The 12342-nt window shown below is 33.8% G+C and overlaps 1 protein-coding gene across 3 annotated transcripts in view; it reads right to left on the bottom strand.

Moving 5' to 3' along the window:
- Positions 1-189: 189 nt before the first annotated feature.
- The window catches only part of LOC145220460 (fibrocystin-L-like), a 35114-nt gene continuing 22961 nt past the window's right edge, over positions 190-12342 (bottom strand). For all 3 annotated transcript variants that reach the window (XM_080087666.1, XM_080087667.1, XM_080087668.1), the window contains 20 exons: positions 11805-11916; positions 9467-9593; positions 7804-7980; positions 7556-7733; positions 7341-7495; positions 7082-7253; positions 6476-6553; positions 6282-6396; positions 5459-5552; positions 4928-5049; positions 4263-4382; positions 4115-4180; positions 3508-3690; positions 2844-3074; positions 2638-2696; positions 2372-2520; positions 2136-2305; positions 992-1160; positions 687-777; positions 190-481 (listed from right to left, as the gene is read on the bottom strand). In XM_080087666.1, coding sequence (XP_079943792.1) covers positions 412-481; positions 687-777; positions 992-1160; positions 2136-2305; positions 2372-2520; positions 2638-2696; positions 2844-3074; positions 3508-3690; positions 4115-4180; positions 4263-4382; positions 4928-5049; positions 5459-5552; positions 6282-6396; positions 6476-6553; positions 7082-7253; positions 7341-7495; positions 7556-7733; positions 7804-7980; positions 9467-9593; positions 11805-11916 — 2638 coding nt within the window. In that variant the 3' untranslated portion in view covers positions 190-411. The remainder of the gene's footprint in view (positions 482-686; positions 778-991; positions 1161-2135; positions 2306-2371; positions 2521-2637; positions 2697-2843; positions 3075-3507; positions 3691-4114; positions 4181-4262; positions 4383-4927; positions 5050-5458; positions 5553-6281; positions 6397-6475; positions 6554-7081; positions 7254-7340; positions 7496-7555; positions 7734-7803; positions 7981-9466; positions 9594-11804; positions 11917-12342) is intronic.

Raw genomic sequence — 12342 nt, 5'->3', positions numbered from 1 at the left:
ACACCTCTGTTGGTCAATTTTTGACACAATCCCTAAATGACAGGTGCATCCCTGGTTTTAAACCACTCTATTTTATACTTCACTAGTTTTTATTTTGGAAGGTGCCATGTTTGTTTAGCCATACTTGCTCTTTGCTGCTTAATACAAATACTATTTTCCACCAGACACATAACCAACAAATAAAAAAAATAATGCAAACTACATGTGTATTATATGAACTTTCAAGGTACAAATAGAAAGGCTTGAGAAAAAATATACAATAAAAAAGATATCACTTTTCACTAAGAATAGGGGTTTTCAAGAAAAAGTTTTGAATGAGAAAACAAAACAGTAAAATATAAAAACAAATAAGTAAAAAAACATTCTCAAGGTCATAAACGTTCCGGTCCGTCAACAATTTAAATTTCACAGTTAAACATGAACTGGAGTGAATGCTGAGCGTGGACGATGGTGAAGTCCGTCATAACTTGACACAGTATCACTGTAAATAACACACAATTAGAAAAGACAGCCAATGCAACTTGATTTGAAAACCAAGATACTTAAGTTACATGAGTGCAATGTTTAAAAAATGGTGCAACAATATTTGTCAAGACATTATATGTTGTGCAATTAAAGTTAAAAATTGTTTTAGTGCTCACATAACCTAAAAATAAGACCAAAAACCTTTTGGAAAAAATGCCTACCCTGAACTTTCAGAAGGAATGCTGTCTATCAGCGACTTTGCCCCCAGTGAAGTCTGAGATCCCATGCAAGGGCTAACTTTGCTCCTTGGATCTATAATTACCAAACATAATAAAAATTATAAGACATCACTTACTACAAAAACTATAAATGGTTCAAAAAGTTGGCAACATAAACAATGCCTTGTCGGACAAATAAATTATATTATTTTAGTTGTATTTTCATTTAGTTGTAAGATTTCATAAAAACCACATCTTTAGGTTAAATGTCTCCACTACAATTACATCACAGATGTTTTATTACTTACTACGTTTCAAGTAACATGCCAGTCCAATAGCACTACCAGCTAGCATGATAGAAATCGCAATTGCAACACCAATAATTATCCAAAAGCCGCCTGGTGCACTAACTGATTCTGTTGTGGTGGTAGCTGAAGTTGTGGTTGAAAGGTCTGTGGTTGTGGCAAGAGTTGTTGTCTTTAACAAGACAAAAATATATCAGTAGGTGTAATTAAATGACCAAAAGAAAATCTTAGGTGCAAAAATGTAATTTTGACTAATTGCTTGCAGTGGTAAAAAAGACCCATTGCACAATTTTAAACTTGTTTTAAATTTTGTGACGCAAATAACCTCATTACAATTGCAATTTGTAAATGAATTCACCTAATTTAAAATTAGAAAAGTGACTTTCCTATATATTTGCAATAATATATTCTACATCCTTTTTTACTGGTTTCCCTATACATCATTAACAAAATTGCAACAGATGAAGCTTTACTAACATATTATTTTTTGACACATTAGGGCAGCGGTTCCCAACCTGTGGGTCGCGACCCCCACTGGGGTCGCCTAACAATTTGCCTTGGGTCGTCTAAGACATGGTTCCCAACTTGTTTTAGGCCATGGACCACTAGCCTCAATAAAATTAAATCATGGACTGCCTCATTGTTGAGAAAAATGACAGTTTTTTTTTAGAGCCTACTAATTATATCATTGGGGTCACCGCACTTGGCAAATGTTATCAAGGGGTCACGGCACCAGAGGGGTTGGAGACCACTGCATTAAGGGTTATAAACAAAAAACACAAACGTTTTTTGGGTAACGGGTGAAAAATGGAGGAAATAAAATAAGTGACAATTTTTTTCAAACCTTTTGCAATGGACCAACCATCAATGTATAAAACTCCTCTTGTATCACGTACTTAAGTAAATAAAAACATTTTTAAAAGTTCACTTTTATGGGTGAACTGCTGAGGCAATCGAGGCTAAAATTCACAGTGCATAACTACAGATACCTATTAACTATGTGTGTAAATTTGAATTAAATGTTTTAATGACCAAAACAGAGGAATACATCCGCAAAGGTTTTTCAAGTTGTTTAAAAAAATCATATTTTTTATAAACATCAAGCAGCAAAACAGATATTGATATTATGAACACAAAATTTACTTACTGTGACAACACAGACAGTTAGTCCACATTGAGATTCAGAAAACTGAATGGCATTTCCATCAAACATTAAACCATGACTTCCATTCACAAAAGCCTTTAAATCTTCCACAGCTTGTAACACATCATCATTACTGCGAGTATTGATGTCTAATGTTACTTCGGTGTTGACATCTGGTTGCGAAAAGTTGCAGCTTTTAGAATTATTTGTGACTTTTGCAGAATCTCGTAAATGCAAACCTGTGTTTGTAGTACGTGAATCTGTAGCATCAGCCACATCCAATGAACCAATGTAAGCTGTCCTAATTTCATCAGTTAACTTGTTGTACAAGTAAACTTTGAATGTTTTTGTTCTGGCGGTTGTATAGGGTCGTCCCATGATCAAAAGTCTAGTAAGATACAAACGCAGTTCAACTTACTGAGAGAGTGGACAGGTAACAAAAGTTTTTTTGCAAAAGAAGTGTTCTTAGTTTGTGTTAGTTTTAAGACACATACAAAGTGCTTACCTAACAGTTTGGGTTGCTGCCAATGCTTCATGTATGTCATCTGTTTCTGAGTTGTAAAACTATAAAAAAATAACTGCACTGAACTAAAGAGCACATCCTTTTTTGAATATTGATGTTTCAGAACAATACAAAAACCTATGAACTGTTACTGATAATAATCAACAGACACAAACCTTTATAATTTACAATTCTACTGGCAAACTAACCTGTATAGGTTCCGCAGTCACAGTTAAATCATATGCAACAGGTTCTGGAGTGGTGTAAACTCGGAAAAGTAAGTTGTATTTATGGTAGCTTTGTGTTGTTGATATCTTCAAACCAGTGGTGGCAATTGTACTTGTTGATGTGTTAAATGTGTATGTGGTATTGCCAGTAATTACTGATGTACCATATATTGTGTCATCATCAAGTGATACACTTGCATGCCAAGTGAGACCCTTTAAATAAATTTATATATCGGTGTAAAGCACTGGTTTTTAACTTTTTTTTGGGCAACTTATTTTAGCTAACAAATGCAACTTAGTACACTCATCCAAAAAATTCCATTTGTAAAAAATAATCACAAGAACAAACTGTTTGAGCAAAGAGAAAGATCCTGTTACACCACTTGGTCACTTCACTAAGGAATCATTTATTATCCCATTGCAATGTCTGTTTTAAAGCTTGTTTGCCCATGCCACACAGCTACACTAACATTGAATTATCGAATTTTTGCTATTGTAATAGTCATAATGTGACTTTATTGTTTGTCAAAGGCCTATGTGACCCCCAGTAAATTAGAAAACAACCCCCACTGTTGTCATGACCCACAGGTTGAAAACCACTGGTCTAAAGGAACAGATTTGTGAGGAAGATTAATATTTTTTTTACCTTGTGTTCAATGTTTTGCAGCAACTGTCCAAAGCTATCACGGAGTTGCAACATCATGACAACATCTTCACCATGATTGTATAGTGTGCCGATTCCTGATGTAAACACTGGTTGTACAACACGCTGTATCACATCAAATGTGATCATGTGATCTTCCACCAAAACATCATCTGGTTGTGAAACCTGTATTAAATATGTTCAGATAGATTTGGTTAGCTTTTTACATGAACACATATGTCAATTTGGAGTGCTGCAAATCTGTAATTGATATTTTTTTGGTTGGCTATTAATCCAAACAAAGCAACTGAAATGCCATGTGTCACAACATACAAACTCAGTGGTTTCTAAAAGTGGTATGTAGATGTTTTTTAGTATGCTTGCCTAAGTTGGCAACTCAAATCAAAAAATACTTAATTTGCCTGCAATGACGAACATCTGTTCTGTTCACACTGTCCACTTATTCATATACTTTTAAATGTCAGTTTTGCTGCAAAAGTAGGACAGTAAACAAAGTTTTCACAACTCAAGTACATGGACAAACATTAAAAAAGTGGCAAGAGAGTATGTTCGTGAATTCCAGACTTAATTTTACTACAGCTTAATCTACCCTGAATTGAAGAATATAGCCTTGTCCAGAATGGGAGATGGTCAAATCCGGAAAGACAGCAGTTCCCTGCAAATAAAAAAACAAGTATATATATTACAAATACTATGTCAGTGGGTTTAAAATATACACTTAAAATCACCCAACTTACATTCGAAATAGCAACAGTTGTTTCTCCACCAAGTGTTGCTAATGGATCAGCGTTGCTTCCAGTTTTGTCCAACTCAACAGTGATCATCCATTGACCTCCCAATGTTGTTACCACATCACCCTGTTAAAAAATTAATTTGATACAAATAGTTTATTTGTAGGTTTATAACCAAAACCCATTCTTTGCATCCAGGGTATTTTGATTGTACAGTGTAAGAGGCAGTAGAGTTATGGAGAATCACTGCTTTTTTGTGAAAAACTAACTAAGAATGGAAAACAGGTTCCCAGAAACAGAATCAGTCAATGAAATCAGTCAATCAGTCAAAGATATTTTAATAAATTTTTATTTCACCTATCCAAATGGCTCTTTAATGGCTGGTTTTGTTTAACAGAAAGTAGTTTCCATTACTAGTAATTCTTAGCCAAGCGGTAATACCTCAATCATGTACTTGGTTTTATTAAAGGCTATTAAAAACAATATATATGCTCTGCAATAGTTGCCTTTTTTAACAACAATAGGTTGTACAAAAATTCAAGTACCTTATATTTTAAAACAAAATTTAAATAGTTACCATACAAAAGCTCAGTTTTAAGGTAAAAGTGTTACCTGACTTAAAGTGTGACAAACTTAAATGAAAGTGTCATAAAGTTAAAAGTGTAACAAACCTGACTGTCTATCATTGATACTGTAAGAACATTCGGAAACAAAGTAAGTTCTTCCACTGTGTCTGAATGTTGAACACTTAGTGCAGTGGGGATTTTATGAACAATCACACTCCCGAAGTCATCTGAGATAAAAACAATAAATTCAGTTTATAACATACTTACAAAAAATACTGATTTTAAGATGCTAAAAGGATGTAACAAAATTTCTGTAACTCCCTGATTTAATCCAAAACTCAGTGCAATGTTGTTGTTTTTTTCAAAATGAAACATGCTTGTAATGGAAAAATGTTTAATCACAGCACACTTAAACTTTCATAACATAGACTTTCACCCTGCTGATGCACTTTAACAGGGACAAAAATGCAAACTTTGACTTCCATACAACAAGATTTTATAAAGTAATGATTCAACTAGAAAGAAACTTGTGAATAAAACCAAAAATCACCCTTAAATTTATCATAAATAAAAAAAACTTTAAAATTTGTAAGCTATTAAATACAATTTTGTTTTTTTAAAGTTTCGCATATTTACCAGTTTCATTTGTGGCTGCTGATTGGGTTGACATTGTAATGACAGTAGCATTAATTATTTGATATAATGTGCCTTTCTGGTATTCTAGAAGTACCTGCAATAATTAAAACAATATTAATAATACAGTGAAAGAATGAATACCTGAAGAGTTTAGCCAACACGGGGCAGTGGTTGCCAATCTGCAGTCTAGGAGCTAAGTGTGAACCTTTTAGGGCATTTATGTAGGTCTAAGCACTGAAAATATCTTCATAAACATTAAAATCAAACTAATGGTGTAGTACAAACAATAATGAATGTTTTGATTTTAGGGCTCAGCAGGCCATGTTTGGTGAGATGGTCACAACACTAGATTTTTATTATAATCTAAAATGGCTTTTAGTCTCCAAAGTCTGATATGCCTCTAGGTTTATTTTATTTTAGTTTTGCTTTATTTCAGCTAAATATATCGAACTGGGTATGCAATCCCTGAAAAACTACCTCACATTTCAACATCAAATTTTGGTCTTTAACAACTAAAAACATGTGTTTGTAACACAACAAGAAAAGATACAAGATGTGACATCATAGAGTGTCTTGCATTGTGAATATTTGCCAAAAGGGTAAAAAGCATGTCACTTTTTACAGCCATTTGGGTCACTGTGTTGGGTCCCAATTATAAACACATCTAATCGTTGTGTTTGAATGTGTAATCTAGTTTAGAAAGTAATAAAAATGTTGTGGAAAATGTAATAGAAAAAAACTGAACAGTCAATGATCTCAGGTTAAAATATGAGTAAGATTTTAAGATTTTATTTGGTAAATGTTGGGAGGGGCTCATACAAACCAAGTCAGTGAGATTGTTCAACATTTCACCATCTAACTCCAAAGTTGTATTGACATTTGTGTCATTTCGTATTTCATCACCAAACTCCAAGGTAACTTCATAGGTTTGTAGAGAACTACAAAAAACATATTTAAGTCATCTTCCACCTGCTGCATCTTGACCATATATAAACAATTTAAAACACTTATTCTTACTCATCAGATCGACGTTTTCTGGAAGTCTCACGAACTACATTCACAAAACGTATTTTGTATGGTGGTACCTTCAGGAATCTGCAATTTTTTTCAAATAAGGAATAGCAAATTAAGAGTTTTTTTTAACCTGGAATTTAAATTTTAGTGTTTAAATGAAAAAAAAATCTTTACATTTCTGAATCGTGTTCAAAATACTACTTTAAAAATTCAAACTCTTTATCTGATTATAGTTCGGTTGGGGTTGCAATCAGGCCTATTTTAAAATAAAACTGCCACATAAATGCCATTATGCCCTGTTGTTAAATCTAAATGCTTAGCCAAGGTTAGTTTAGTTTTTTCACACAGAATTGGGTTCAGGAAAGTTTTTTGCATTGGGGCAGAGTTCTGGTTGGCTCACAACTAGATCTACCACAAAAACATGTTGTCAAACCCTGTCTGCTCAAAAGTCACAGTTTACAACAGTTGAAACCACTGGTTTAAAAAAATGATTACAAATTTGTGCTTATACAAGCAAACCTCAGAACCAACTTAGCTCCTTTAATAGTTGTTTTTGTGCTTACACTTTTGCAATTCACACAATGACCACTTTATTTAAAACATCCTTACATAGCTAGATTTGAGATAATTTTTTCCCCAAAAAATTCATCATAAGTTATAGCCTGAACTCCAAATGTTATTTCAACCAATGGGACTGTAACAATCTTGATTGGCTCTGATCCTCTCAGTGTCACATAAAGCAGTCTGGTGTCAGGGTTTATGAAGTTTGCTCCATTGACATCTATTAACAAGTAGAAATTTAAAGCTCAACGCTAAACTACAAGCTAATAATGTTTAAAAAATAGGAAATAGGTAAACTGCAACAAACTTGAGTCAATCGGTGGCTTGTATTCGTCAGGATTGTCTGCAGAAGGCGCCTGTTTTGCCCAAAAATCTTTCTCTGCATCATAATAAGCATTTTGGGCATGTATTGGAAATTTTGATTTGTCACGGTAAACATCTCTTCGTTCAGGACGGGGTACACTAAAAATGTGGTTCTTGACAATAAACAGTCTAACTAAAAAACCTGATGCAACTACTTACAACAGAGCTATTCGTATTGATTTGGTGTCATCTACATTGAGCAAATGGAATCTTATGCTTTTTGGTGGGTACCCCGTCATAAAGATGTCATAATGCACACCAGTAGCAACAATCATGTAAAAAGTTGAAAGTCGTTTTTGACAAGTGTAGCCAAAACACCAACCATGGTCTTGGGGTCCTAAAAGTTTGACAAATCCAAATTGAACTAACAACACAGAATATCGCATAGCATATAAACCAAGACTAACCATTGTTGAGATCAATATATCTGTCACCAAGCAAGGCAATCGGAGATAGCCTTCGGGTTTCAGTGTCTCCATCCAAACTTTCGACAACTAGCATTGCATAATCTCTCGCATTCGGTCCATGACAGTCATAAGCTTGCCAAGCAGAGTTGTAGACACAATCATCACTTCGAATGATACCTGAAATAAAAAGATGCAACATGGTTTAAAAACGTTATTTACTTCATTTAAAAATGATGAATTAGCTAAAATAAAAAGAGACTTAATGAATAGATTGACAACCATATGAATTTTAATCACTCTGTTTGCAACAATACAATATGCTTTAAACTAGAAAGGTCGCTTTCTGATATACTTCCATTTTATATATTCTATACGATATTTACCAATTTACTATACGCATCATTTGATCTACACATATGATTGTTTTTGCAAGCAAAAACGAATGGGTCCCCACACGCGCGTTTGTGCGGATTTAATTTTTAGATTATTAAGAAAAAACTTTAGCAATAACCCAGCTTCAAAAGTTTTGTCCGTATTCCTTTTGCATCATTATTGTCATATAATTACAAAAAAACAATAAATAAGAATGCAAAAAATACTTTTAATTTAATCTCATGCTTTGACTTTGATACTGTCGTTCAAGGTCAGTTTTTAAACACAATTTTCCACAACTGAAAATGTGCTTGATAACTTAATAAAACGACATGGCATAGCTGCGCAAAAACAGCTGATTTCTAATCACCGAATTGACTGTCTCGTAAAACGTCCGTCCCGACGTCGAGCTGTGCACTCCCACTGCATTCACCCGCCTTAATCATAAACAAGTGAATTACTCCCTTGAGAGTTGAGACTTTTATCTGACTGACAGTGTACACATATTATGGGCTGTAAAAGTAACTATTTGGCCGATTAAGGCAAAATTTTAAATACTGAACGAATAACCTACTGCAAACAATTGTTTAACATTTCAGCACATTAGGGCTTGTATTTTTGGCCTAAAACTTATTATTCTGGGGTTTAAGGGGTAAAATGGGTGAATCCAATAAAAAAATACAAAATTCTTTAGAATAACTTACACTGCACCAACCAACAAAGCATGAAACTCTCATGTACTTTAGTCAGTAGCCGTTTTAGTTTTTTTTGTTTAGGGGGCCTGTGGGTGAACCGCTGGGTCGTTTGGGGTCAAACTTCAGGAGGATCCAATTTGGATTAATAACTAACATCTGTCCAAATTTGAATAAATTTAAAGCACTTTTCTTGACCAAACACATTTAACAAACCAGCGTTAGACAGAAATGAATATTTGGGGGTTTAAGGGGTAAAAATGGGTGAATCGAAAAAAAAGATACAAAATTCTTTGAAATACCTTATATTGCACCAAACAACAAAGCATATCACTCAGAGATGCTGTACTTTAGTCAGTACAGCCGTTTTAAAAAAAATACGTTTTAGGGCCTGTGGGTGAACCACTGGGTCATTCGGGGTCAAACTTCAGGAGGATCAAATTTGGATTAATAACCAACATTTGTCCAAATTTGAATAAATTTAAAGCACTCTTTCTTGGCCAAACGCGTATAACAAACCAGCGTTAGACAGAAAAAAGAAAAAAAAATTCTGACAAAAACAATATGTGTCCCCTTCATAGAAGGGGACCCATAATTACCACGGTGATCAGCAATATCAGAAACTGGAATTCTTGTTCCATCAGTTCCTGTTAACATGGTTTTTGGAATTCTGTAGTCACCAAGTCCACGTGATTTTTGTGCATTATTGTCCCAACCAAACTCAGCCTATAAACAACTCATTGAACTAATACAACAAAATAAATCAGTATCTGCAACACACACTAACACAATAAAACTCGAAGAGTTGGTAAAGCAAAGCATAGTTTTTGAAATATGCCTGGCAACCAGACATGGGGTCGAATACACATGCCCTGTATTCGAATACTTTACGAATACCTGCATGACTGAATTCGAATTCATGAATACTTTGGTAATTTTTGAGTGACAGCAATTCGAATGGTATTCGAATAAAACGAGTCAAGTATTTGTATTCATGAATTGTTGACCAAACTACAACGACAAGTAATTCGAATACTATTCGAATAAACCAAGGCATGTATTCGTATTCATGAATTCTACGCACTTTTTGAAGTTCGACAATTTGAATTGTATTCGAATAATGCGAGTCAAGTATTCGTATTCACAAATTGTTTCGTAATGTTAAGGTGGCAGCAATTCGAATTGTATTCGAATAAAACGTGTCAAGTATTAGTATTCATGAATAGTTGACCAAAAAACAACAACGTGTAATTCGAATACTATTTGAATAACCCCAAGCGTGTATTCATATTCATGAATACTTAGTACTTTTTGAGAAGTAGCAATTCGAATTAATAGTTCTAGTTATTTGTATTCACGAATTGTTCAGTTGTAGTAAGAAGAAGCAAACAATTCAAATAGCATTCGAATGCACCGATTCGGATATTTGTAGTTGCGGAAAATAAAAGAAATAAAAGCGCCCCGAAACTTAAAAGGTATTCGATCAAAAAGTAACATGGGTTTATAAATTGCAAATTTTTTGGTAAAAATGTAAACCAACGAGCTTTGTTTGCCACCTCAGCTTGACTGATTTAAGTCTCCGTTATATAAATTTCACCAAATTTACATGAGATGTTTGCTTCATGAACACGCTACACCTGTCATGTGCTGAGAACAACCCAACGTTGCAAGCTTTGTAACACAATTCCATTTATGTAACGTCACAATTAAACTTCTATGTGTCATTGTTTCGTAACATAATCAAAAACTTGTCAAATCAGGTCACATTCACTGCTAATTTGAATTGTATTCGAATCTATTTGGCAACAATATATAGCAAAATATTCTCGACTACTCCTAGTCTGGAGGTAATCGACAATTCGAATTGTATTCGTAAAAATGTAGTCATGTATTCGATTTTACGTATCTTACGTTGCCAAAGGCTGACAACAATTCGAATTGTATTCGTAAAAATGTAGTCATGTATTCGATTTTGCGAATTGTTAGGTAGAAACAGGCTGACAACAATTCGAATTGTATTCGTACAAATGTAGTCATGTATTCAATTTTACGAATTGTTACGTTGCCAAAGGCCGACAACAATTCGAATTGTATTCGTAAAAAATATCGTGTATTCAAATTTGCAAATTCTTAGGTTGGCAAAAACCTACAACAATTCGAATAAATTTACTTAAGCTTTTGTATTCGTGAATTGTTGGTTCAAAAGATAACATCAACTATTCAAATTGTATTCATGCACTATCGAACGAAAGCCAAAATCATTCGAATACAGCACGAAGGTGGCAAAACCTGTATTCGAATGCATTCGAATACGAATGACGAATACGAATTGCCCCATGTCTGCTGGCAACAACTATATTGATACCATAATTGTATTTTACATGGGCTCCAATATTAAAAAGCATTTTTAAAGTAACCATGGTTTTAATGCAACCCCTATGCGAAATTTAAAGCACATATTTGAAATAGAAATTTGCAGATAAAACTTTGGTGTTGTAATATCAAACACATTGACCAGCATACCGCTAAACTGATCACAATATATAAGGTATGATCTATCAAAATCTCTTGTCACAGGGAAAGTGGATAATAAATAGACTATTTTACAAAATGTCCGAATTCCATGCGATTGAGAAAGTGTTAAACACTTCACACATTTTGACAGACTATTGGGTAAATGATGTGTTTATACCCAATTCTAAAACTTAAATTTATTTATTTTAGTGGGTAAATTGTGATTTGTCGACCGTCCAGGCATTAACACTATTGTGCACCTTTAAGAACCACTCTTCCACAAGTTTTGAACGGTTCGAAAACTGTTTGTACAAGTTTACCGATTTTTAGGGGTAGTGGAAAAAATTGGGAAATCAGATTTTGTGTAAAAACTGATTGACAAACTCTGAGGAAGACCCTACTGAGGACTTATTAAAATACTACCTGTGGTACAACTGCACCCTGACCACCTAGAAAGCTTCCATCCAAGTCTTTAATAAGAACTTTCTTTTTTGCATCACATTCCATGTCCACACAGTCAGATGGGTTTACTTTGCTATTAAAACAAATCAAAGAAATTTTAGATAAACTCTTTTAAGCAGTCAGTTATAATTTCAAATTCTTTAACTGAGGATTAGTGCAGTAAAATAAATCTGTGAAAATAATAAAATAAAAATCAAATTCGTGATTGGTTGTTGACTTTATGTAGATTTTAATTGCTGGAAATAACATCCCACACATAAAACTTATCAACAGAAAAGGATTTTTTCAAAGGTTTTTAAACAGAATTATACACGCACAGTTTTATGATATTGCAAAGCAAGTTAGTTCAGGGAAGATTGCAGTTTTGCAATGTAAGCTTATATGATATTTGCAGACAAGAAATACAGATGTGGCAAACAAACAATTTGATGCAAAAACAACAAAAAACATTCTTACAATCTTTGATAAAACACATCCACTTTATTTCCAAAATTACAGT

Source organism: Phallusia mammillata, chromosome 3 (assembly GCF_965637545.1).
Source record: "Phallusia mammillata chromosome 3, kaPhaMamm4.hap1.1, whole genome shotgun sequence".
Taxonomy (NCBI): domain Eukaryota; kingdom Metazoa; phylum Chordata; class Ascidiacea; order Phlebobranchia; family Ascidiidae; genus Phallusia; species Phallusia mammillata.
The sequence above is the reverse complement of the archived record's forward strand: the minus strand, read 5'-3'. Positions and strand labels throughout refer to the sequence as shown.